Source organism: Somniosus microcephalus, chromosome 25, assembly GCF_052327205.1.
Source record: "Somniosus microcephalus isolate GS21.2 chromosome 25, FLI_Smic_1.0, whole genome shotgun sequence".
Taxonomy (NCBI): domain Eukaryota; kingdom Metazoa; phylum Chordata; class Chondrichthyes; order Squaliformes; family Somniosidae; genus Somniosus; species Somniosus microcephalus.
Window position 1 is genome coordinate 50,602,713 of NC_141011.1, and position 26,069 is coordinate 50,628,781.

Below are 26,069 nucleotides of genomic sequence, written 5' to 3' on the forward strand. Positions count from 1 at the left end.
TGTCTAAATCCTTCATGATTTTCAAAACCTCTATCAAATCTCCTCTTAGCTTTCCCTGCTCCAAGGAGAAGTAGTAGAGACACAGGTTAAAGTATAGTAGAACCTCAATTACCTGCATTCACAGCTATCCACAAGATTCAGGCTTGTATTTTTTAATTTCAAAGCAGCGCCTCTTGCCAGCCAGATCAGATGATGTGCTTGTCATCGACATGGGGGCATAAGGTCTTGCCAGCACCTTACAATCTTGTGTGTATATATGGATATATATTTTTATGTGTGTGTGTATATATACATATACACACACAAGATTGTACTGGCAGCACTGCTGACTGAGATCATCAGTTATATGGTCGACACAAACTGATCACACCCATTTAGTCAGATAGATTTTGTATGAAAACATTGTTTTTACTACAACCTGCGAAATATCAGCTCCCTAATTATAACCATCTGCTTGAAACTGTTTTCCAAATGAAAATCTCTTGAATAACTTCCTGCTGTTGCCAAGTCGTGTGTGTGTGTGTGTGTGTGTGTGTGTGTGTGTGTCCTCTGTCCACCCCACTCCCATATTTTAAATGCAAACTAGATAGTGGTCAAGATGGTGATTGCAAACTGGGGACTCAGAGGGAAGGTTAGTGCCCCACTGACGCCCCTGCCGATATCAGCTGACCTTACATTGACGAGGATCAGTGTTGGGACATTCCTGTTTGCGTGATTCTACCGCATTGCACTGTGCAGTTACCCACTGAGCATCAAGGGAATCCATGCAGTCCATTGTGGGATGTTAACGTGCATCTAACTTCTCCTACTCTCAAGCCACTCACACGTTTCCACTTAGATCTCCGGTGGGATTCGATCTGAAGAGGAACCTTCCCTCTGCACATTAAAATATTGGCTGTTAACGGAGCACTGAGTCTGATGTAAGAAAACTACTAGGCACTTGGTCTAAGCGTTAAACAAAGCTTTAATCAACTGTTTTACAACATGGAGGTCTAGTTGTGTCCTTCACTAGTTCCTGTTAAGAATGTCCTGCGCAAGCTGGGCCCGTGCCCGTGTATTTATAAGCTCCCTGGACAGCGCCACCCGTAGGCCCCTCAGTATTATTTCATAAGTCTTTCTTTCATGAATGAAGGGTTAACTTGCCCTTTTACTTTGTCCCTTTTCTTCTTACAACCTCTTTGTTTTTAAGACAGAAGTGCCACAATGACATACCGCACTGGTCAAGCAGGTGACCAACTCCCCGTCCTCTGTCATTGTGTCTTTGTTCCGATCACTGGAAGCTGTGTTAGAAAGTTATCGAGTGACTGTTCTCTCACTGCCAGAGGGAAACATCTCTTTTCCATTCTGCACTTACTCTTCACCCTCCCCTGGTGACATGTTCACGTTTGGAACTTGCTGTCTGAAGAATAACTGAATTAATAAAAATAAGTCAAATGTAAATAACTTTGCCGGTTACTTGACGCCTCAATTTAGCCACCATTTTAGAAGTGGTCATTCCCAGGCCCAGCAATTCTTGTCTTTGGCACGGCCTTCTTGATTCATAGTTGTGGTCTGGCACCAAAATTTATACTTGTTTTTTAAACTTGATGCGTGAAGTTACATTTGTTGAAAACAAATGCTTTAACAGCAGTTGGTTTTGTCAAAACTTGAGGGTTTGAAATCCCCCCTTTTTAACCTTTGCCCGTTCCGTCTCCAGAGACCACACTCCCACTGGCAGCAGAGAAAGCAGGAGTGGTACGTCACCCACTTCCGCCAGGGGCACCCGGAGCTGTCTGCTGGCAGGTGTGCGGCAGTGTGCCAGGCACAACCCTTTGTGAGGACTGGATTTCTGCCCCCTGCAGTAGTGTGTGTGCACTGAGTGTTTGTCTGAGGAGTCATTAGATCATAAGAAATAGGAGCAGGAGTCAGCCATTCGGCCCCTCGAGCCTGCTCCGCCATTCAGTAAGATCATGGTTGATCTTCAACCTCAACTCCACTTTCCCGCCCGATCCCCATATCCCTTGATTCCCCTAGAGTCCAAAAATCTATCGATCTCAGCCTTGAATATACTCAACGACTAAGCATTCACAGCCCTCTGTGGCAGAGAATTGCAAAGATTCACCACCCTCTGAGTGAAGAAATTCCTCCTCATCTCAGTCCTAAATGGCCGACCCCTTATCCTGAGACTATGCCCCCTAGTTTTAGACTCTCCAGCCAGGGGGAAACAACCTCTCGGCATCTACCCTGTCAATCCCCCTCAGAATCTTGTGTGTTCAGTGAGATCGCCGCTCATTCTTCTAAACACTAGCGAGTATCGGCCCAATCTACTCAATGTAGAGTAGGGATGGAAGCTGTGTCACACCATTCCAATTGCCCCAAGTTGATGCCCCTGTGAGGTACTCTTCTCTCTCTTAGGCAGTCCCTCGGAACCGAGGATGACTTGCTTCCACACTAAAAATTAGTTCTCAGGTGACTGATGAGTCCAATGCGGGACCTACAGTCTCTGTCACAGGTGGGGCAGACGGTGGTTGAAGGGGCGGGTGGGTGGGGTGCTTGGGTTGACGTGCGCTCCTTGCGCTGCCTGCGCTTGGCTTCTGCTTGCTCCCGGCGAAGAGACTCGAGGTGTTCGGCGCCTTCCCGGATGCTTCTCCTCCACTTTGTGCGGTCTTGGGCCAGGGATTCCCAGGTGTCGGTGGAGATGTTACACTTTTTCAAGGAGGCTTTGAGGGTGTCCTTGAAGCATTTCCTCTGCCCACCTGGGGCACTCTTGCCGTGCCGGAGCTCCGACTAGAGTGCTTGTTTTGGGAGTCTCGTATCGGGCATGCGGACAATGTGACCCGTCCATTGGAGCTGATCGAGCATGGTCAAAGCTTCGATGCTGGGGATGTTGGCCTGAGCGAGAACACTGACGTTGGTGCGCCTATCCTGCCAATGGATTTGCAGGATCTTGCAGAGGCAGCGTTGGTGGTACCTCTCCAGTGCTTTGAGGTGCCTGCTGTACATGGTCCATGTCTCTGAGGCATACAGCAGGGCGGGTATCACTACTGCTCTGCAGACCATGAGCTTAGTGCCGGGTACATCACCATACTGACAACCCCAAACTCTTTTTAAGGACCGGTATTAGAATTTTGTACATAGCAAAGTGGCATTCACTCCCAATTTATCGGCAAATATAACTGCACGCCACACAGCCCAAAGTACAAGTTTGTTCTTATTATGTCGATGTCGTTAGTCACCAGGTTTATGGTCTGGGCTGTGTGCTATAATATCGTCGTATGGATCAAAGAGAATAATAGATAACCAGGAATGAGTGCAATAAATACATCAAGGGGTTCAGATTAGGTCATAACCTGGGTGTGAAGCTGGAACATCTTTTACCGATCATCTCTGAACCGCAAGGTTGAGGAATGTTGTATCCGTTTTTGCAAATATATGTTGGCAGATTGATTGTCTGCCATGATACCATCTCAGGCAAAATACAATCATCAGGGAGCTCAACGTAATTGAAGTGGATGATGTCCATATTGAAAGATTAATCATTGCAATGTGCAAGTTTATAGAGTGCTAAAGTACAATTGGCAATAATCCAGTCTCTCAAAACCTCCACCTGAGTTTGCAGATATAAAATTCACCAAATCATGAGAGACTTTTTTTTCCCCGTACAGAATTCTCAATCTAATCTAATTATAAACATGAAATAAAAGATCACTTCTGCAAAAAATTCAACGGAATCTTTGAACTGTACTCCAGGACTGGAGCACCTAATCCAGGCCGACATTTCAGTGCACTGCTGAGGAAGTGCTGCAATGTGGTCGACTCTTAACTGCGCTCCGAAGCGGCCCAGCAAGCCATTCTGTTGTCCCAAACCGCTACAATGGTTCAAGGAGGCAGCCCCACCACCACCTTCTCAGCCCCACCGCCACCTTCTCAGCCCCACCGCCACCTTCTCAGCCCCACCGCCACCTTCTCAGCCCCACCGCCACCTTCTCAGCCCCACCGCCACCTTCTCAGCCCCACCGCCACCTTCGCAACCCCACCGCCACCTTCTCAGTCCCAGCGCCAGCTTCTCAGCCCCACCGCCAGCTTCTCAGCCCCACCGCCAGCTTCTCAGCCCCACCGCCAGCTTCTCAGCCCCACCGCCAGCTTCTCAGCCCCACCGCCAGCTTCTCAGCCCCACCGCCACCTTCTCAGCCCCACCGCCAGCTTCTCAGCCCCACCGCCAGCTTCTCAGCCCCACCGCCACCTTCTCAGCCCCACCGCCAGCTTCTCTGCCCCACCATCAGCTTCTCAGCCCCACCGCCAGCTTCTCTGCCCCACCATCAGCTTCTCAGGACAACGAGGGATGGGCAGGAAGTGTTGGCCTTGCCAGCGACGCCCACATTCCGAGAATGGATTTTTTTTTTACACGGGGCCGACTTTTGGATGAGGCCCCACCTGCCTGTTCAAGTGTGCAAAAGATTCCATGGCCAACGTTCTTTCCTCAATCTACACCATCAAAAGCGGTCATGAATTGAATGTTGAAGTGCTTTGTGATGTCCTGGGGGTAAAGCCCTGTATAAATACAAGTTCATTATATTATTGTGCGGATTGGATGAAGTATCCCTTTTTGAATAAACCACATCTATATTTGACTAATTCATTGAACTGGCCGTTTATAAGAATTGTATCTGACCTCACTCAGTCTGTACCTCTTATTGATGGGAATGTATCTGATTCCTTTCCAGGATTGCCCAATTGCTTGGGTGAACACCATGGTGTTTGATTACAAGGACCAGCTGAAAACTGGTGACGTGTGGTTGTACACATGGCCATCAGTGCCCGGTAAGACACAAATCTGCTCAGTTGTTCAGTCAAGGAATGAAAAACGACACCACCTACTGTTCCCAATAGAAGGCCATTATCACACTGCTTTAATCAGAGTGACTCGAGCCCAAAGACGAGGTGGGAGATTGAGTGACGGCAGAATTGCCTGTCTCTTCTAGTCGGTGTCATAAAGAAAAAAAAGAAAGACTTGCATTTCTATAGCGCCTTTCATGACCTCAGGACGTCTCAAAGCGCTTTACAGCCAATGAAGTACTTTTTGAAGTGTAGTCGCTGTTGTAATGTAGAAAATGCAGCAGATAATTTGCGCACAGCAAGCTCCCACAAACAGCAATGTGATAATGACCAGATAATCTGTTTTTGTTATGTTGATTGAGGGATAAATATTGGCCCCAGGACACCAGGGAGAACCCCCCTGCTCTTCTTCTAAATAGTGCCATGGGATCTTTTACGTCCACCTGAGAGAGCGGACACGGCCTCGGTTTAACATCTCATCTGAAAGACGGCACCTCCAACAGTCCGGCACTCCCTCAGCAATACACTGGGAATGTCAGCCTAGATTTTTTGTGCTCGAGTCTCTGAAGTGGGACTTGAACCCACGACTTTTTAACTTCATGGCGAGGGTGCTGCCCACTGGGCCACAGCTTACATTTTATAAGTAAAATTAACTGCCAGAATTATACAAACATCCTTAACTGTTCACGTGTGACACACAAGAAGGGGGATGCTGGTTTTAGCGCACTATGGTCAGATGAAATCAGTGAGAGTTAAATGAGCAACGCTACAGAAATCCTACGTCACTGGTTTAAATGGAATAAAGAACAGCTCAGCTCCCAGGAACAAGGATGTCTTGCTGCAGTTGTACAGGGTCTTGGTGAGTCCACACCTTGAGTATTGTGTGCAGTTTTGGTCGCCTTATCTGAAGAAGGATGTTCTTGCCATGGAGGGAGTGCAGCGAAGATTCACCAGACTGATACCTGGGATGGCAGGAATGACGTATGAGGAGAGATTGGGTCGATTGGGCTTATACTCACTGGAGTTTAGAAGAATGAGAGGGGATCTCATTGAAACTTATAAAATTCTAACAGGACTAGACAGACTAGATGCAGGAAGGATGTTCCCGATGGTCGGGGAGTCCAGAACCAGGGGTCACAGTCTAAGGATAAGGGGTAAGCCATTTAGGACAGAAATGAGGAAGAATTTCTTCACCCAGAGAGTGGTGAACCTGTGGAATTCTCTACCACAGAAGGCAGTTGAGGCCAATTCATTAAATATATTCAAGAAGGAGTTAGATATATTTCTTAAGGCGAAAGGGATCAAGGGATATGGGGAGAAAGCAGGGACAGGGTACTGAATTTGGATGATCAGCCATGATCTCATTAAATGGCGGAGCAGGCTCGAGGGGCCGAATGGCCGACTCCTGCTCCTATCTTCTATGTTTCCCAGCCGGCGGCAGCATCTCGTGTATATTCAGTGCAAACGCCATCATTTGGTTTTAAATTAAAAGCAGCATAGAGTTGACGAAAGAGATGAAAATGTTTGAAACTTGAAACCAGTGTCAGCTGTGGCTCAGTTGGTAACACCCTCCCCTCTGAGTCAGAAGGCTGTGGGTTCAAGTCCCACTCAAAGTGCTGAGGGAGTGCCGCACTGCCGGAGGTGCCGTCTTTCGGATGAGATGTTAAACAAAGGCCCCGCCTACTCCCTCAGGTGGACGTAAAAGATCCCATGGCACTACTTCGAAGTAGAGGAGGGGAGTTACCCCCGGTGTCCTGGGGCCAATATCTATCCCTCAATCAACATCACTAAAATCAGATTATCTGGTCATTATCACATTGCTGCTTGTGGGAGCTTGCTGTGCGCAAATTGGCTGCCGTGTTTCCTACATTACAAGAGTGACTCCACTTCAAAAAGTAGTTCATTGGCTGTAAAGTGCTTTGGGATGTCCTGAGGTCATGAAAGGCACTATATAAATGCAAGTCTTTCACATCGCAAGCCACACTTTCCATGCTGCACGCACACTGTTAGAGTCAGCATGGAATATGGGGTCCAGGCTCTCGAGGTCCAAGAGAGATGATCAACGAGGCTGGTCCGTGGTCGTCTGAGAGAACAACGATGAGGAACAACTTGATAACTTTAGGCTCTCTGGCCTGCAAGAGACAGCTCGGAGCAGATCCTCGAGAGAATTAAGATGCTTAATTTGAGAACTTAAACCCCAAGCAATACCTTCAGATACAACATGGCACCAGGACAAGTGGGCATAGGGCCAGAGTTTTAAAAGGCACATTTGGGACAGACATCAGGAAGTATTTTTTTTACATAGAGTGCGATCAATAGCTGGGAAAGGTTGCTAGCAAGGGCGGTTGAGACGGGGAAACCAGACTCCTGTAATGGGGAGATGGTAGAGTTGGCATTCTGGAAGGATGAGATCAGATGGTCTGCAGCGTTTTCATTCAGAGATCTTTTAATTTTAATAGTTCTGTATTACTCAAAGATTATACAAAGAGTGGGTGGGGAAACGTATCTTCAAAAGCTTTAATTTCACATGCACGCACACACTGGGTGGACCCGATGATTAATGTAAATCAGAGCTCTTTGGATTCTCAAGCTTGTTGAAGGAATGATGATTTTAGTTTAGTGGAAGATGGCATTTTGACCCTGTAATTGAGTAACTAGCGCCGTCGCAAATATAATCCCAGCTGCTTCTCCATTATAGTTTAAACATTTCGGGGTATAAATTCACCTTAGGCATTTGCGCGAGACGGGTGATCACAAATCGGCAGCCCGCTTTACCCTCCTTTCCATGATAAAGGCGATCGGGCAGTGTGTAAACCAGACTACCAATTAATACCCCCATTATAACAACAGAAAAAGCTGGAAACACTCAGCAAGTCAGGCAGCATCAAGGAGAGAGAAACAGAGTCAGTGGGCTCGAATTTCCAAGCCCCTTGGAGGCGGGAGTGGTGGGAAAATTGCAGAATCGGGGGGCACGAACCTATCCCGCCCCCCAACCCGCCTCCGTGCCAATGTCCCAGGAGGCGGGTATCCGACCTGTGCTGGGAGCCGCCTCCCCGAGGCAGGAAGGGGATTAGTGCCAATTAACTGCCTGTCAACAGGTAGTTAACGGGCAGTTTTTTGCCTAATCCCTATTTTTAGCCCTGGCGTGTGGGATGTCCGACGGCTCCGAACCACGCCAAGATAGCGAGGCGGACCGTCGGTCTGCAGGGGTTGGAGGGGTCGAGATTTCCGTTGTGCAGGTGAGTGATGGGTGCATGTGTGCCTGAGGTAAGTGTGTGAGGTAAGTTTAAAGAGTTTTAATAAGTTTAACTTACCTTTACTTTCTCCTGCAGGCTTCCTTCCTTCAGTTCTCGGGAGTCCCTGAGCTCACCGGCACAGAAAGCAGAATGGCCGCTGGACTGTCAAAAGCTCCAGCCTCTGCTTTCTGGCCTGGAGAGCTCTCTAACTGAGTCTGTGTAGAAGGATTCAAGTTAGAAAACAGATTGTCAGTGTTTGACAGCTTCACAGAGCTATCAAATGCTGATTTTTCATCTGTCAAAAGCTCTTGACAGATGAAATGTCAATCGCTGACGTCACCAGTAACCAGGTGTCCCTTAATTGGCCTGCTGAGCCCGCTGGGTGGGCTTAACAAGGTCAATCAAGGGAAAATAGTGTGGGTTGGCCACAAGTCGATGGAGGCAGGACTACAACCCAAAAAGTGGGAGTCCCGCCTCCATCACGTCCCCATTGACAAAATCCAGCCCAATGTTTCGGGCCCTCGACCTGAAACGTTAACTCTGTTTCTCTCTCCTCGATGCTGCCTGGCCTGCTGAGTGTTTCCAGCATTTTCTGTTGTTATATCAGATTTCCAGCATCCGCAGTATTTTTGCTATAATACCCCATTATGTTTCGTTTTGTTTCTTCCGCCTTTTAAGCGATTGCACGGTGTGACATTGACGGGGGCCAGGCTGTGAACTAGTGCAACGACGGGTAATGTGAGCAGATGAATCTTAAAAACAAAAAAACCAGAAGGAATAAGTCCTGGCTGCTACTGAACTTTGAGATGTTACTGGAACTCGGGGCTTGTCATCCTGTATTAGGAAAAACGCTGATCCTTGCTCAGAAATATCAGAGTCACTCACTGATGGACCAGAGCTTGCGTCAGAGAAATGGCTCTCCTCCAACAGTTCTGTAACCATCAACAGTTTTGTTTTTTTAATAAGTGATAAATTAATTTCAGACTTTGTAACAAATGCACATCCTGTCTGTTTTTGCAGATGATAAGGGAGAGCTATTAAACCCGATGGGCACTGTGCAGAGCAACCCAAACACTGACAGCACTGCAGCCTTACACATCCATTTCCACAGTGTTGTATCCCACCCCATCTACTACCCATCCTTGGATAAGGTACGTGCAGAAATCGAACTCTGTGTTTGCTTCGATCTGACGGTATTTGATTCCACGGAGGGGGCGGGCTGCGGAAGGTACTAAGCAAAAATAAGACAGTTCCCCAAAGCTACAGGAAATGAAAAGGTGTATTGATCCAGCAGTGTGCACACACCTCTGGACTATTTAGTATTATGGGCTGGAGATCAGAAAGGAGGTCGCCTGCCTATGAGCTCATCCGGGGATTGAATTGCTTCCTAGAGGAAAAACGGGAAAGAAGTGAGATGAAATCTGGGGAGAGGAGCAAGGCAGAAATGATTCTACACAACAACAGAAAATGCTGGAAAAACTCAGCAGGCCAGGCAACATCTGTGGAGAGAGAAATAGAGTCAACGTTTCAGGTCGAAACCCTTCGTCAGGACTGAAAAAACACAGGAAATGAAACAGATTAAAAGGCTAGTTTGGGGGCTGGGAAATGGGGATGAGAGAACAAAAGAGAAGTGAAGAGACATTAAGAGGTATTCAAAACCAGACGAGATGGTGATAGGACTAGTGGAGACAAAAGACGGCTCTAGATTAGGTGTGAAATGCACTGGCAGAATGGGGGACAGCTGCCATGTGGGAGAGAGAAAAAGGGGGAAGGGCACAAAACAAAGGTGTGGATAAAAAATATATAAAAATGTAATGGGGGCCGAGGTTATGATCTGAAATTGTTGAACTCTGTGTTGAGTCCGGAAGGCTGTAAAGTGCCTAATCGGAAGATGAGGTGCTGTTCCTCGAGCTTCCGCTGGGTTTCCGTGGAACAATGCAAGAGCCCGAGTACGGTGAGGTCCGAGTGGGAATGGGGCGGTGAATTAAAATGACAGGCGACCGGAAGCTCGGGGTCACCCTTACGGACTGTGTGGAGGTGTTCCGCAAAGCGGTCACCCAATCTGCGTTTGGTCTCCCCAATGTAGAGGAGACCACATCGTGAGCAGCGAATACAGTATACTAGATTGCAAGAAGTACAAGTAAATCGCTGTTTCACCTGGAAGGGGTGTATTTCCAGCATTTTCTGTTGTTGTTTCGGATTTCCAGCATCCGCAGTATTTTGCTATCGTAGAAATGATTCTACAGCTGGTGTTTTGTGTCTGATTCACTGGCCTCAGTCTTACGTTTAAACAAACTCAACTCTGGCTATTTCTACTACTTCGTTGCTTTAGCCTCTTTCTCGTCCCTCCCCTGCCCAAGGGTGCTGACTCGTACTGTGGTCAGTCTCGGCAGAAGCCGGCCAGCACTTCACCTGAGTGGCCATCCGCACCGTGAGAGTCCAGGCAGTGAGTGTCAGCAGGATGTTCAACCGTGGAGTGCGTCAGCAGTCACGCCCAATCCTGCAATGGCTAGTGATCATTGAGGGCAAATCCCTGGCTGATTTCTCCCCTGCCTCCCACGCCTGCACTGCTGACAGGGATCACTGGGTAGCCAGGAGAAGCAGGAACCCTGGTTCATTTCACCACCCCCCCCCCCCCCCCACCGCGTCAATCCAGACAGTCTGAGGGTAGTTTTTGCACCTGTACCTCGGCCCTAGCTGACCTGGCACAGACCAGAGATTGGTCTGTACATCTGAGCTGCTCGCTGCCTTAACTGACGAGGCACCGGGGGAGCCCGTAACGCTTAATCCGATTTAGTAGGATCGATTTTTCTCGTCCTCCAGGTGAATCTTTACAAAATGGCAATCTACATTTGCTAAAACATAAACTCTAAATATCTGTTACGTTGCCTTGTAATTTGACTGTAAAGTTTTGTTTTTTAAAATATTAATTTGCTAATCTGTTTTTCTCTCCCTCAGATTCTCGAGTTGGGTAAGAATGGAGACCGTGTAAAAGCATCGTCGACGGAGGTAAACCCCCAATAATGTCTGTACGGTGCGCTAATCCCCAGGAACATGTACGCTGTCTGTTATTCCCAATTAAAGTATACCCTGTGGGTTATCCCTCAGTGCATTAGGCTTGCTTGCTATTCCCTGGTAATGTGTATATTGTGTGTTACTCTCCAGTAGTGTAAAGGCTATGTTACTCCCCACTATCATGTCTTTACTTGCCTGTTAGAGGCATGCTGAGTTACTCCCAGATAAACAGCTGCTATGCGCTCCAGTAACACATACACCGTGTTGCCTCCCAGTGATGTGTTCTGTGTGCTGTTCTCAGTGATGTGCGTACTCCCCAGTAATGTGTGCACTGTCTGTTGCTCTCCTGTGATGACCAATGTTCCCTTTAAGCTGCGTGGCCGTGCAGCGCTCTGCAGCTCCCGCGCAGCCAGCTCACCAGCTTTTAAACAGGAAAAACCGCGCAAGCGCTGTATTTTGAATGGGCCACACAGTCCCTTAAAGGGGCCGCGCACCCAAAAACAAATTAAAGGGAACATTGGTGATGACTATACTCGAGGTTACTCTCCCGCGCTATGCTCACTGTTACTCTCCCGCGCTATACTCACTGTTACTCTCCCGCGCTATGCTCACTGTTACTCTCCCGTGATATGTTCACTGTTACTCTCCCTCGATATGCTCACTGTTACTCTCCCGTGCTATACTCACTGTTACTCTCCCGCGCTATACTCACTGTTACTCTCCCGTGCTATACTCACTGTTACTCTCCCGCGCTATACTCACTGTTACTCTCCCGTGCTATACTCACTGTTACTCTCCCGCGCTATACTCACTGTTACTCTCCCATGCTATACTCCCTGTTACTCTCCCGCGCTATGCTCACTGTTACTCTCCCTCGATATGCTCACTGTTACTCTCCCTCGATATGCTCACTGTTACTCTCCCGCGCTATACTCACTGTTACTCTCCTGCGCTATGCTCAGTTATTCTCCCTCGATATGCTCACTGTTACTCTCCCTCGATATGCTCACTGTTACTCTCCCGCGCTATGCTCACTGTTACTCTCCCGCGCTGTGCTCACTGTTACTCTCCCTCGATATGCTCACTGTTACTCTCCCGCGCTATACTCACTGTTACTCTCCCACGCTATACTCACTGTTACTCTCCCGTGCTATACTCACTGTTACTCTCCCGCGCTATACTCACTGTTACTCTCCCATGCTATACTCCCTGTTACTCTCCCGCGCTATGCTCACTGTTACTCTCCCTCGATATGCTCACTGTTACTCTCCCTCGATATGCTCACTGTTACTCTCCCGCGCTATACTCACTGTTACTCTCCCTCGATATGCTCACTGTTACTCTCCCTCGATATGCTCACTGTTACTCTCCCGCGCTATACTCACTGTTACTCTCCCGCGCTGTGCTCACTGTTACTCTCCCTCGATATGCTCACTGTTACTCTCCCGCGCTATGCTCACTGTTACTCTCCCGCGCTATGCTCACTGTTACTCTCCCGCGCTGTGCTCACTGTTACTCTCCCACGCTGTGCTCACTGTTACTCTCCCGCGCTATGCTCACTGTTACTCTCCCGCGCTATGCTCACTGTTACTCTCCCTCGATATGCTCACTGTTACTCTCCCGCGCTATGCTCGCAGTTACTCTCCCGCGCGCTATACTCGTTGTTACTCTCCCACGCTATGCTCACTGTTACTCTCCCGCGCGCTATACTCGTTGTTACTCTCCCGCGCTATGCTCACTCTTACTCTCCCGCGCTATGCTCACTGTTACTCTCCCGCGCTGTGCTCACTGTTACTCTCCCGCGCTATGCTCACTGTTACTCTCCCGCGCTATGCTCACTGTTACTCTCCCGCGCTATGCTCACTGTTACTCTCCCTCGATATGTTCACTGTTACTCTCCCGCACTATGCTCACTGTTACTCTCCCTCGATATGCTCACTGTTACTCTCCCGCGCTATGCTCAATGTTACTCTCCCTCGATATGCTCACTGTTACTCTCCCGCGCTATGCTCACTGTTACTCTCCCGCGCTATGCTCACTGTTACTCTCCCGCGCTATGCTCACTGTTACTCTCCCGCGCTATGCTCACTGTTACTCTCCCGCACTACGCTCACTGTTACTCTCCCGCGCTATGCTCACTGTTACTCTCTCGCGCTCTGCTCACTGTTACTCTCCCGCGCTATACTCGTTACTCTCCCGCACTATGCTCACTGTTACTCTCCCGCGCTATGCTCACTGTTACTCTCCCGCACTATGCTCACTGTTACTCTCCCTCGATATGCTCACTGTTACTCTCCCGCGCTATGCTCACTGTTACTCTCCCGCGCTATGCTCACTGTTACTCTCCCTCGATATGCTCACTGTTACTCTCCCGCGCTGTACTCGTCGTTACTCTCCCGCGCTATGCTCACCGTTACTCTCCCGCGCTATGCTCACTGTTACTCTCCCGCGCTATGCTCACTGTCACTCTCCCGTGCTATGCTCATTATTACTCTCCTGTGACACATGAACCACTTGCTGGTGACCTGCAGCCTGTGTGCCATAATCCGCTGAGCAGCAGAATATTGTGAAAACCACAGTAATCAGTCCCGTTAGGCTGCTGTCTGGCTCAGACATCACCAGCCGGTGTTTCCCCTCTCGTGCTCCCATTGTTTTCGCACTGTGCTTTATTCCCAGAGCTATGAGGAGCCGTCTCAAACCACAGGAGCAGAAATGAATTAAATGGTGTATTATTTGATGCAATCACTGTTTTGTAGCTCTCCCCGTCATTACTCATTATTCCCATGGCGACAACAGCACTTGAACAATGGATGCTGTGAAGATGATTGGGTGGTCGGGCTGTTCACTCAGCCCTCTCCCGAAGAATATTTGTAATGTATTTTGCATCCGATAATGCTGCAGATACCTTGACGTAAGAAAACTACTAGGCACTCGGTCTAAGCGTTAAACAAAGCTTTAATCAACTGTTTTACAACATGGAGGTCTAGTTGTGTCCTTCACTAGTTCCTGTTAAGAATGTCCCTGCGCAAGCTGGGCCCGTGCCCGAGTATTTATACTCTCCCTGGACAGCATCACCCGCAGGCCGCTCAGTATCATTTCATAAGTCTTTCTTTTATGAATGACTGATTCATGTCATACATTTTTTTTGAAACTCCTACTGACAGCCTTGTGAAAAGAGACAAATATAGAGAATATGTTTGCTGAAAGCCCTGGATAATTGTGTTCTCTGAAACCTCCGTGCAGCAACAGCAATTGAAGGAGATCATGGAACGCAAAGCGTGCACCGAGTTTTTTGAAGACGAGAAGGACCTCGTCTGGACGCTAAGATACGAAGTGCGTGACCAGTTCCCCGACGCCCTCACTAAGCTGCTGTCGATCACAAAGTGGAACAAGCATGAAGACGTTACTCAGGTAAGAAGCTGAGGTGAGAGCCCCTCTCCCTGAGCCAGCACCAGGCCCTCTGGGTTGCGCCGGCAGACGTGCGGCGTGTTTGGGGACGGAATCGCGCTGGGTGGTATTTGCGACAAACGAGTTACATTTGTGTGAAATTCCTTTGCTACTTTTTTTTTTTTTTTTTTAAGTGCTCACTTTTACTTCAGATGGTTTTTGTGCCTTTGTTAAAATACCGAACCGAGGGATTTCACGGGAATGCATTTAACTGAACATTACCAATATCACGCAGCCTGATTCAACCCACTAGAGTAAATGAGGTCTGTGTCCAGTTCTGGGCTCCGCACTTTAGGAAGGACGTGTAGGCTTTGGAGAGCTTACAGAAGAGATTTATTCGAATGGTTCCAGGGATAAGAGATTACAGTTGTGTGGATAGACTGGAGAAGCTGGGATTGTTCTCCTTGGAGCAGAGAAGGCTAAGAGGAGATTTGATAGAGGTGTTTAAAATCACGAAGGATTTAGAGAGAGTAAATAAAGAGAAACTGTTTCCAGTGGCTGAAGGGTCGGTAACCAGAGGGCACAGATTTAAGGTGATTGGCAAAAGAACCAGAGGCGACAGGAGGAGAAACGATTTTATGCAACGAGTGGTTAGGATTTGGAACGTGCTGTCTGATAGGGCGGTGGACACAGATTCAATAGCAGCCTTCAAAAGGGATTTGGATAAATACTTAAAGGAGAAAAATTGCAGGGATATGGGGAAAGAGCGGGGGGAGTGGGACTAACTGGATTGCTCTTCGAAATAGCCGGCGCAGACTCGATGGGCCAAATGGCTTCCTCCTGTGCTGTACTATTCTATGATTCTGTGACATGAGCTCCTGTTCATGTTCGAGGGCAACGTCCTCACGGACATTTTAAACCATCTTTCACCACAGCTGCTCTGTACTTCTGCTCGAGTCGGGTGTGACAAAGAGCAGCGGGGGGGGGGTTGTTGGACTTGGGATTTGTGCAGTTGCTGAGTCCGCCTTGGACGATGGTTCCACACAGCATCAACCGTTCTGTGGCCTGCCCTGCCACCAGCGGTCCAAATCAGCCCAGGGGGTCATTGTGCTGACACCTTCTCTCAATTCAGGGTCTGCGCATCACTGCAAAAACCATCCGTCCACTTGTCATTGTGATTCTAATCGGAATGGAACTGATGGGATGGGTTAATCTGGGTACGGTCGCCTAGCGACTGTGACATGAATTAAATAAATCTGGTCCTTTTGAGGGGCTGGCACCAGAAAATGACCATGAAAACTCAAACTCCACTCCAGGGAAGGGAACCTACCATTCCTACTTGGTCTGTTCTACATGTGACTCCAGTTGCACCATGTGTGACTGACTCTTAATGACTTGAGGGCAACTCGGGACGAGCAATAAATACTGCCTAATACTGGGAATTAAAAAGGAATGAGAAATAGGATCAAGTCTTAAAAGGGAACTTGTACTGCAATCTTGTGTGTGTGTGAGTGAGTTTTTTTGCAAGCGTTACCCATTTTAAATTTGTTCATTGTACCCTCAAAAAATGTCTTATCTTTTTACAAAACAATTTGTTTAATAAAATCCCCCAAAATACAACAGAGTTGAAAAACATGCACAGGCAGATTGCTTTCAGTGAGTGTGCTCGTGTCTGAATCTCAAGACAGGCAGAGGCGAAAGGCCCCTCCCTCGATGGGGGTCCTGTCTCCACATTGAGCAGCTGTGGGTGTGACAGACTAACAATCTCCGGGGCCTTATCCTGCACAAACAGATGGAAGATGAAGCAAACAGTCCCAAATGACCAAGCGTGCTCACCCTATGCTTCCTGAGAAGGGGTTATCCAGATTTCCAAGAAAGGGAAAAGATGGAAATGTACAACAGGGGGGGGACGCGCATCGCAGGAAAAAGGATTGTGTGACCTTTTTTTCCCCCTCTGCGCTCGAAAAACCGTCCTGTTTAATGTACAGTAGAACTCAGCTGTCAATAGAGAATTTGTCATGAATGAAGACAGTCTTTGATGAGGTGCGTATTGGGCTTAATTAGCAGCTTTAATTCTTCGTCCCTGTTTCATGTAGGGCACAGATGCAATGCGTCCTCAAACAGCCAATCCTCAATCCAGACCATTCAGTTCCGAGACTGCTGAGAAGTGCCAGATTCCTCTGCCAGCTTTCTGGGCCAGACCTGCATTCTGTTAGGGAGAGAGATCGAGCTACTTGGGCAGTCGGCCAGCATAATATACGTCAGTTCTTTCTCTTCCACTGTTTTCTTTTGGGAAGGACTACGCAGTACATTTTACTGATCTACGTATCAAAATTGATGTACATATCAACATGTACGCTATTGCTTCCTGTGACATGAGAGAATCTGCAGGGTTTTTGTTTCTTTCAAAAAAATGATTGTTTTCTCCTCCCAGTGTTCTCCTCTCTCATCTTCTGTGGGCGCTGATTCACGCTGACTTACAGTTCCGTAGTTGCCAGTAGCCCTACCACACACACGGCCAATCACCACATGCGAATCTACATAAGAATTAGGAGCAGGAGTAGGCCACATGGCCCCTCGAGCCTGTTCCACCATTCAATAAGATCACGGCTGATCTTCGACCTCAACTCCACTTTCCCGCCCGATCCCCATATCCCTCGATTCCCCCTAGAGTCCAAAAATCTATCGATCTCAGCCTTGAATATACTCAATGGCCTAGAAATTCAGTGGGCTGCGCCACCCGTTAGCGCCTTAAGAGGGCGCTAAGTGGGTCGGAAGCCACTGGCCACGCCTCCCAGTAAATTTAGCGGGACGCTAATGGTGGCGCTAGCCGTTAGCGCTGCGCCGCTACCGATGACGTCATCGGTGTGCGCAGCGCCCCGCTACCGCCCCGATCACGAAATTTAGTTGCGCCCCCCTGCTTTAACGCCGGTCGCTATTTGCGACCGGTTCAGGGGGGCCTACCTGCGGCAGTTGAGGCGCGGGGCGGCCATTTTTTTTGCTGGCCGCCTGCCAGCACCTCTCCGCGCCGCCGTCCCCAGCCTCCTGAGCCCCCCCACCCCCGCGGAGTGCCAGCTGTGCTCCAAGGGCCCGGCACTTCTCCTCGGTGCCGGGCTCTTTTGCCGGAACTCGCAATCTTCGATCGTGCTGCAGCAGGCCCCTCCCCTTTAGGAAGGGGAGGAAGGCCTGCAGTACCGCAGCGCGCCGTGCCATAGCGTGTGGCGCTGCGGCACGTTGCGCAGCGATATTGAGTTGCAGCGCCCCAAGAGGGATGCGGGGCGCCTCCAGTAGCGCCGCGCTTCCCTCTGGGGCGCGCAAAGTCAATTTCCGGCGGGCGGCCGCGACTGCTTCCAGGGCGCTACTTTTAGCGCCCTGGCGAGGCTGGTGCCCCAAACGGGGCGCCACTGAATTTCTAGGCCAATGACTCAGCATCCACAGCCCTCTGGGGCAGAGAAGTCCAAAGACTCTCAACCCTCTGAGTGAAGAAATTCCTCCTCATCTCAGTCTTAAGTGGCCGACCCTTCATCCTGAGACTATCCCCCTAGTTCTAGACACTCCGCATCTACCCTGAGAAACTTGTATGTTTTAATGAGATGAATCTAGATAATGAGTGGCGTCAGGCTATTTGACCATCGACGAATTACCACTAAGAGTGATCCCAGCCCCTAGCCTCGTCCAGTATCTCCGAATGTAGCAGGGGGTCACTGGATAAAGGAGCTGAATCTTTGGCTAATTTCCCCGGGGACACTGATTGTTGATCCCTGACTCCTGCCTCAGCTGCGATCAGCTAATTCAGCTCAGGCCAGAGATGGATTCGGAGACCTTATGGCCTGGGTAGTTTAGCAGCACACCATCAGACGGCCTTAGCAACGTGGCTATGGGGACTGTGAGAAGATGTGTGGCTGTATGAGGTGCTGTCAGGAGTGAACACTGTATTGATTCTGCACAGACTGAACCTCTCTGATCACCTGTTAAAGTAACCTCTTCAGGCAGTTAATTTTCAGCTGGATTTAGATGGTCCTCCAGTGTGTCTACTGGGATGTTTCTTATACTACCCCAACAACCGCGCCCCCCCCCCACCGCCACCCCCTCGGGCGGTGCATGGGCCTGAAGTGGTCCAGGGCGCTGTGAGTCCATTCATTGTCAATACAAGTTGTTGGAGGTGTTTTCAGCGTTAGAACCTTGCAGACACAGGCTGCAAATGTTGAACATAAAGTGGACCTGGCTGAGCGGGCAAACTCTGGAGAAAAACAGTTTCTTTTTTTTTGTTTGTCCTGGCCGAGTTAGAATCCAATTTCCAGTAAAAAACGGCTGTTATCTGCTCCGATATTCTCACTTCTAACCTTCCCACACACATTTTCTTCTTAGTCACAAGTTATTGGCAGTCACTATTTGCTGCCTGCTCGAGATGGGGGTTACAAACTGGGCTGCTTTCCCGGAATGTGCTTTACGTAATTACTGGAGGTCGGGAATGACTGCTTCGTGATTTTTTATTTATTTTTTTAATAGATTTTTCTCCTCGACAGTCATAAGATAACAGGCGCGCACATTGGGGATTGCTTTCTGCGAGGTAAATCGATGACGGGGGGAAGATGGCAGACGTACCAATATGTGGGGACTTGGCCTTTGACTTAGTGGTGGCATTCCCAGCTCCGAGTCCGAAGGCGCAGGGTTCGAACCCCCACTCCAGACAGTCCCGACGAGCGGAGGCCGGAGCTCCGGCTTGGCATTCATGGTTGACATCCAGCAGGATACTCGAGTGAGTGTAGGTGGCCTCCCCCCCCATCTCATCATATGGGGTGTGGGAGCCCATAAAACCCTCCCGCCGTAAAGGATTAACCACCTTATCACTGACCTGTATTGGCTCCCGGTCCGGCCATGCCTCGATTTTAAAATTCACGCCCTTGTTTTCAAATCCCTCCATGGCCCTCGCCCCTCCCTATCTCTGTAACCTCCTCCAGCCCTACAACCTCCCCCCCCACCCCGAGATCTCTGCGCTCCTCCATTTCTGGCCTCTTGTGCATCCCCGATTTTAATCGCTCCGCCATTGGCGGCCGTGCCTTCAGCCGCTGAGGCCCTAAGCTCTGGAATTCCCTCCCTTAACCTCTCCACCTCTCTAAACTTGCAGAATGGGCATATAATTGGCAAATGAAGTTCAACACAGATAAATGTGAGGTATTTTACATCTTGGTAGGAAGAATAAGGAGGTCACTTATCACTTGGAGGGTGCAAGTCTAGGTGGGGTAGAGGAACAAAGGGATCTCGGAGTACAAATACACAAATCACTAAAAGTTGCGACACAGGTTAGCAAGGCCATAATAAAAGCAAACCAAGCACTAGGGTTTATTTCTAGAGGGATAGAATTGAAAAGTAGGGAGGTTATGCTAAACCTGTATCGAACCTTGGTTAGACCACACACTGCGTACAGTTCTGGTCACCATATTATAAAAAGGATATAGAGGCACTGGAGAGGGTGCAGAGAAGATTTACAAGGATGATACCAGAAATGCGAGGGTATACATATCAGGAAAGGATGAACAAGCTGGGTCTCTTTTCTCTTGATAAAAGGCTGAGGGGTGACCTAATAGAGGTCTTTAAAATTATGAAGGGTTTTGATAGAGTGGATACAGAGAGAATGTTTCCACTTGTGGGGAAGAGCATAACTAGAGGCCATCAATATAAGATAGTCAACAAGAAATCCAAGAGGGAATTGAGAAGAAACTTCTTTACCCAGAGAGTGGTGAGAATGTGGAACTCGCTACCACAGGGAGTGGTTGAGGCGAATGGTAGAGATGCATTTAAGGGGAGGCTGGACAAGCATATGAGGGAGAAGGGAGTAGAGGGTTACGCTGATAGATTTAGATGAGGAAAGACGGGAGGAGGCTCGAGTGGAGCATAAACACCGGCATGGACTGGTTGGGCCGAATGGCCTGTTTCTGTGCCGTATATCCTATGTAATCCTGTGTACCTCTCTCCTCCTTTAAGACGCGCCTTAAAACCTACTTCTTTGACCAAGTCTTCCCTTCTTCTTACATCTTCTAATATCTCCTTAAGTGTTAAATTTTGTTTGGTAACGCTCCTGTGAAACACCTTGGGATGTTTTACTATGCTAAAGGTGCTGTATTAATACAAGTTACTGGTGGCGGTATAAAGATGGGAATGGAAGGAGCATTCACATTGCGGACCTCTTAGACTGTTATTCAGCCTGTGAATCTTTCCACAATTCACCCTGTCCTCCAAGGGAAAAGTGTGAAGATACAAGAACATCAACAATCGATATGTAATGGGGCATTGAGCCTGTAAATTGTGCTTTTTTTAGTGTTTTTATTTCATTTCTTGCCCCGGCATTCACCCTCGTTTACACAAGTATGGTTTCCATGGTCACCAGCAGTTCTCTGATACCTCACCCAAGTGACCAATCCCTGTAAGAGTCTAGACTCCGGGCAGCAGAATCCATCCCAGCTAATAGTCTTGGAGTCAAACTCTACAAACTTTGAGTCGTGGAGCCGCCTCATCCCGTGTGAGACTTGGACGTGATGGCGCGGTGACTGAGGGACATCCTTTTAGACCTGTTGTACAAATGGAAAGTGGCCGTGTTTTGTAAGGGCATGGACATGTCCCGAGATCCTTTATTTGTCTCTCAGGTTGGCTTCTAACCTAACTCCCTGTTGTCGTCCTCAAATATCCACACAGGCTCACGTTCCAGTCGGACTCACTGGATGCTAATTAGGAGCAGGAAACCTGGCTGATTTTTTTGGGTTTGTTTCTTTTCTCTCCCTAGTTCAGAAAGGCCGAGGCAGATTGTAACGTCCCATCCGCTGCAGCGATCTCAGCACAGACCAGTCATCGAATGTGGGGCCCTCTGTTTCCAGATAGTTAGGACCACACCACATGGCACATATACCCTCAAAGCCGTTGGGGGGGGGGGACTTGTGGTAATTCCATATGAAAGCCAGAAAAGTATATCTGCAATATGAGCTGGGCGGACATTTAATGACATTTTGCGAGCTGGCTGTTGTCCTTAGAATGCCTAACGAACCGACTTTATTCCTTTTGAAGAACAGAGGTGCAACTGTAGGTAATCCGGGCTAATGAGCTTGGCATAATAGCAATAAAAATTCTTTAGAGAATTCAGGATCCTTTAGCGCAGGTTCCATTATTATAGAGTTTAATTATAAACCCTGCACCTGATTCCACCCACAGGATGCACCTATAACAGTTGTTGTATTGATGCCTGGGCCACGCAGCAGCTGCACAAGTTAGGAAGATTAGACCTTCCATATTTTTTTTATATGGTAATGAAAATTCACAACATAAGAGCCAGGAGCAGGAGTCGGCCATACGGCCCCCTCGAGCCTGCTCCACCATTCAATAAGATCATGGCTGATCATCGACCTCAACTCCACTTTCCTGCACTATCCCCATATCCCTCGATTCCCCTAGAGTCTACCTCAGCCTTGAATATACTCAACGACTCAGCATCCACAACCCTCTGGGGCAGAGAATTCCAAAGATGCAGCCAATGAAGTACTTTTTGAAGTGTAGTCACTGTTGTAATGTAGGAAATGCGGCAGCCAATTTGCGCACAGCAAGCTCCCACCAACAGCAATGTGATAATGACCAGATAATCCATTTTTGTTGTGTTGATTGAGGGATTAATATTGGCCCGGGACACAGAGGATAATTCCCCTGCTTTTCTTCGCCTGCCGTGGGGATATTTTACATCCACCCGAGAGAGCAGACAGTGACCTCGGTTTTAACGTCTCGTCCGAAAGACGACACCTCCGACGGTGCGGCACTCCCTCAGTACTGCACTGGAGAGTCAGCCTAGATTTTTGTGCTCAAGTCTCTGGAGTGGGAACTTGAACCCACAACCTTCTGACCCAGAGGCGAGGGTGCTGCCCACTGAGCCACGGCTGACACTTGTGTGAGCATTTCAGTTTGTTTTCAGGATTTGAAAGAAGGAAAATGTGCAGATACACTTGTGGTCAGTGAGTTTAAACCACTTTGAAGCTTAAAAAGGAAAAGGAAAGGCTGCTCACACTTAATATTCACTCAGGCCATCATTTGAATGTTGAAAATCACTTCAAAAAGAGCCTGCTCACTTTTTTAAAAATTATGGGGTAAACTTTCTCACTCAGCAGGAGGACAGATTGAAGTCAGGCTTGAGGTTTATGTACAGCAAATTAAATATAATGCCTTTTCTTCATACTTATTGTTCAATGTGTGTATACATGAGTCGATCTCTCGCTACCTTTGTGTGTGTTTGTCAGTCTCTTGCTCTCTTCCCCGTGTCACGCTCTCTTTTTCATTTTCTCTCTCTCTTTGTGAAAGTGAAAAGGCTGTGGCCACTACATTGATAAAGTGAGCTCTGTTGTTTTGAGAAACACGAACCCTGTATTGTCTGTAACCAGCATTTCTAGTGACTGTTATTGCAGTCCAATCAATGGAGCTTCAAGGGTTAAGTTACGAGGAGAGGTTACACAAACTAGGGTTGTATTCCCTAGAATTTAGAAGGTTAAGGGGTGATCTGATCGAAGTTTTCAAGATACAGGAAACTCTCGTTTAAACGGCACCTAAATATCCGGAATTCTCTATTAACCGGCAAAATTCTCACTCCGAAAACAACACCTCAATAACCGGAATTGTTGCCAAGTCCGAGTCCGAGTCTCCCGCAGTGGCCGAGTTAGTCAGTGGGGGTAGTTCTCCAAACTGCCACTACTTGGCTTCTTGGCGCTGTCGGAAGTCCGAACACCTCAATAACAGCACGGTGGCATAGTGGTTAGCACAGTTGCCTCACAGCGCCAGAGACCCGGGTTCGAATCCGGCCTCGGGTGACTGTCTGTGTGGAGTTTGCACATTCTCCCCGTGTTTGCGTGGGTTTCCTCCGGGTGCTCCGGTTTCCTCCCACAGTCCAAAGATGTGCGGGTTAGGTTGATTGGCTATGATAAATTGACCCTTAGTGTTAGGGGGATTAAATGCGTGGGGTTACGGGGATAGGGTGGGATATGTGTTGGTGTAGGGGTTACAGGGATCGGGTGGGATATGTGTCGGTGCAGGCTCGATGGGCCGAAATGGCCTCTATCTGCACTGTGGGGTTTCTGTGATTTCTGTGAACAGGAGTCTGACTCTTTGTTTATTAAAAGTAGCCTCGGTAGATAACCCTCTCCGTCATCCGGAATTTTTAATCAACCGGCACCATCCCGGTCCCGTTGGTGCCGGATACCAGAGAGTTTCCTGTAGTAAGGGGAGCAGATAGGGTAGATAGAGAGAAACTATTTCCGCTGGTTGGGGATTCTAGGACTAGGGGGCATCGTCTAAAAATTAGAGCGAGACCTTTCAGGAGTGAAATTAGGAAACACTTCTACACACAAAGGGTGGTAGAAGTTTGGAACTCTTCCGCAAACGGCAATTGATGCTAGATCAATTGTTAATTTTAAGTCTGGGATTGATAGATTTCTGTTAACCAAAGGTATTAAGGGATATGGGCCAAAGGCGGGTATATGGAGTTAGGTCGCAGATCAGCCATGATCTCATTGAATGGCGGAGCAGGCTCGAGGGGCCGAATGGCCTCCTCCTGGCCCGATGGTCCTATGTGTGTTACACAGCATCAATGGCAATTAGCTTCACCTGTAGTTTTCACCTGGGTAGCAGAAGCTTTCTGTCTGCTGGATATCTGTCCTAAGCAGCCTTCCTGTTCGCTCGCTCTCTCTCTCTCCACGAGCTGAAGTTAAAAGCAATTAACACTGGGCTCCGAGTCAGCAGTCTGCTGGTCGATGGAGCACTCTGCTGCACTGCCAGTGCTTAACCATTTGAGGACTGAAATTTGTTCAGACCTCGCAGATTAACACTTCAATATTAACTGGAAATAATTACAAGAAGGGTATTGTGCAAAATATATTTTACAAGTATATAAAATTATGAGGGGCCTAGACCGAGTGGATAGGAAGGATCTATTTCCCTTAGCAGAGGGGTCAATAACCAGGGGGCATTGATTTAAAGTAATTGGTAGAAGGATTAGAGGGGAGTTGAGAGGAACATTTTTCACCCAGAGGGTGGCGGGGGTCTGGAACTCACTGCCTGAAAAGGTGGTAGAGGCAGAAACCCTCATCGCATTTAAAAAGTACTTGGATGTGCACTTGGGATGCTGTAACCTACAGGGCTACGGACCAAGAGCTGGAAAGTGGGATTAGGCTGGAGAGCTCTTTTTTGACCGGCACAGACACGATGGGCCGAATGGCCTCCTTCTGTGCCATAAACCTCTATGATTGAAGTTTCCAGTGTGCAGAAGCTGATTGACGCTTGTAAGGTACAGACGTAGAGGGTGATTGGCCAATGCAGTGTTCAGTGTGGCAAGCAGGGACTCCACTTTGTTTAGATTGGATGATACTTCGACTCAATACAGTTAATGGACAGTGAGCTGATGCAGTGATATAATGTGGGTGCGCTCGCGTGCATTAACCATGTAACTGCAGCACAAGTTGATTTTATTTTGCAGATGATATACCTCCTGCAGTCATGGAAAGAACTGCCTGCACTAAACGCACTGGAGCTTCTGGACTACAGCTTCCCCAGTCGCTACGTCCGCTCGCTGGCAATAAACTGTTTAAAGAAGCTGAGGTATGTAGGGGTTGGGAAAACAAGCGACTTAAAGCTGAGCCCTTCGTGAACAAAAAGTGGACCCATTTGCAAGAAGGTTAGCTTATTTCCAAAGATATTTGTCCAATTGGATTTGTTCTGGTAAAACAGATTGTCTCGTTAATGGAAAGAAAGAAAGAAAGAAAGACTTGCATTTCTATAGCACCAATATTTATATTGGTCTCCTTATTTAAGGAAGGATGTAAATGCATTGGAAGCAGTTCAGAGAAGGTTTACTAGACTAATACCTGGAATGGGCGGGTTGTCTTATGAGGAAAGGTTGGGCAGGCTAGGCTTGTATCCGCTGGAGTTTAGAAGAATAAGAGGTGACTTGATTGAAACATATAAGATCCTGAGGGGTCTTGAAAGGGTGGATGACGTAAGAAAACTACTAGGCACTTGGTCTAAGCGTTAAACAAAGCTTTAATCAACTGTTTTACAACATGGAGGTCTAGTTGTGTCCTTCACTAGTTCCTATTAAGAATGTCCTGCGCAAGCTGGGCCCGTGCCCGAGTATTTATACTCTCCCTGGACAGCGCCACCCGTAGGCCACTCAGTATTATTTCATAAGTCTTTCTTTCATGAATGACTGATTCATGTCAGTGGATGTGGAGAGGATGTTTCCTCATGTGGGAGAATCTAGAACTATGGGGTCACTGTTTAAAAATAAGGGGTCGCCCATTTAAGACAGAGATGAGGAGAAATTTTTTCTCAGAGGGTCGTGAGTCTTTGGAACTCTCTTCCTCAGAGGGCAGTGGAAGCAGAGTCTTTGAATATTTTTAAGGCAGAGTTAGATAGATTCTTGATAAGCAAGGGGGTGAAAGGTTATCGGGGTTAGGCCAGAATGTGGAGTAATCGGATCAGCCATGATCTTATTGAATGGCGGAGCAGGCTCGAGGGGCCGAGTGGCCGACTCCTGCTCCTAATTTGTATGTTCGTATGCCTTTCATGACCACCGGACGTCCCAAAGCGCTTTAT

The 26,069-nt window shown here is 48.2% G+C and overlaps 1 protein-coding gene across 1 annotated transcript in view; it reads left to right on the top strand.

Moving 5' to 3' along the window:
- pik3cd (phosphatidylinositol-4,5-bisphosphate 3-kinase, catalytic subunit delta) overlaps positions 1-26,069 on the top strand; it is a 260,207-nt gene that overhangs the window by 207,632 nt on the left and 26,506 nt on the right. Inside the window, exons 12-16 of the mRNA XM_085967370.1 lie at positions 4,704-4,800; positions 9,072-9,202; positions 11,010-11,060; positions 14,310-14,477; positions 24,952-25,073. Of these exons, the coding sequence (XP_085823496.1) occupies positions 4,704-4,800; positions 9,072-9,202; positions 11,010-11,060; positions 14,310-14,477; positions 24,952-25,073 (569 nt within the window). The remainder of the gene's footprint in view (positions 1-4,703; positions 4,801-9,071; positions 9,203-11,009; positions 11,061-14,309; positions 14,478-24,951; positions 25,074-26,069) is intronic.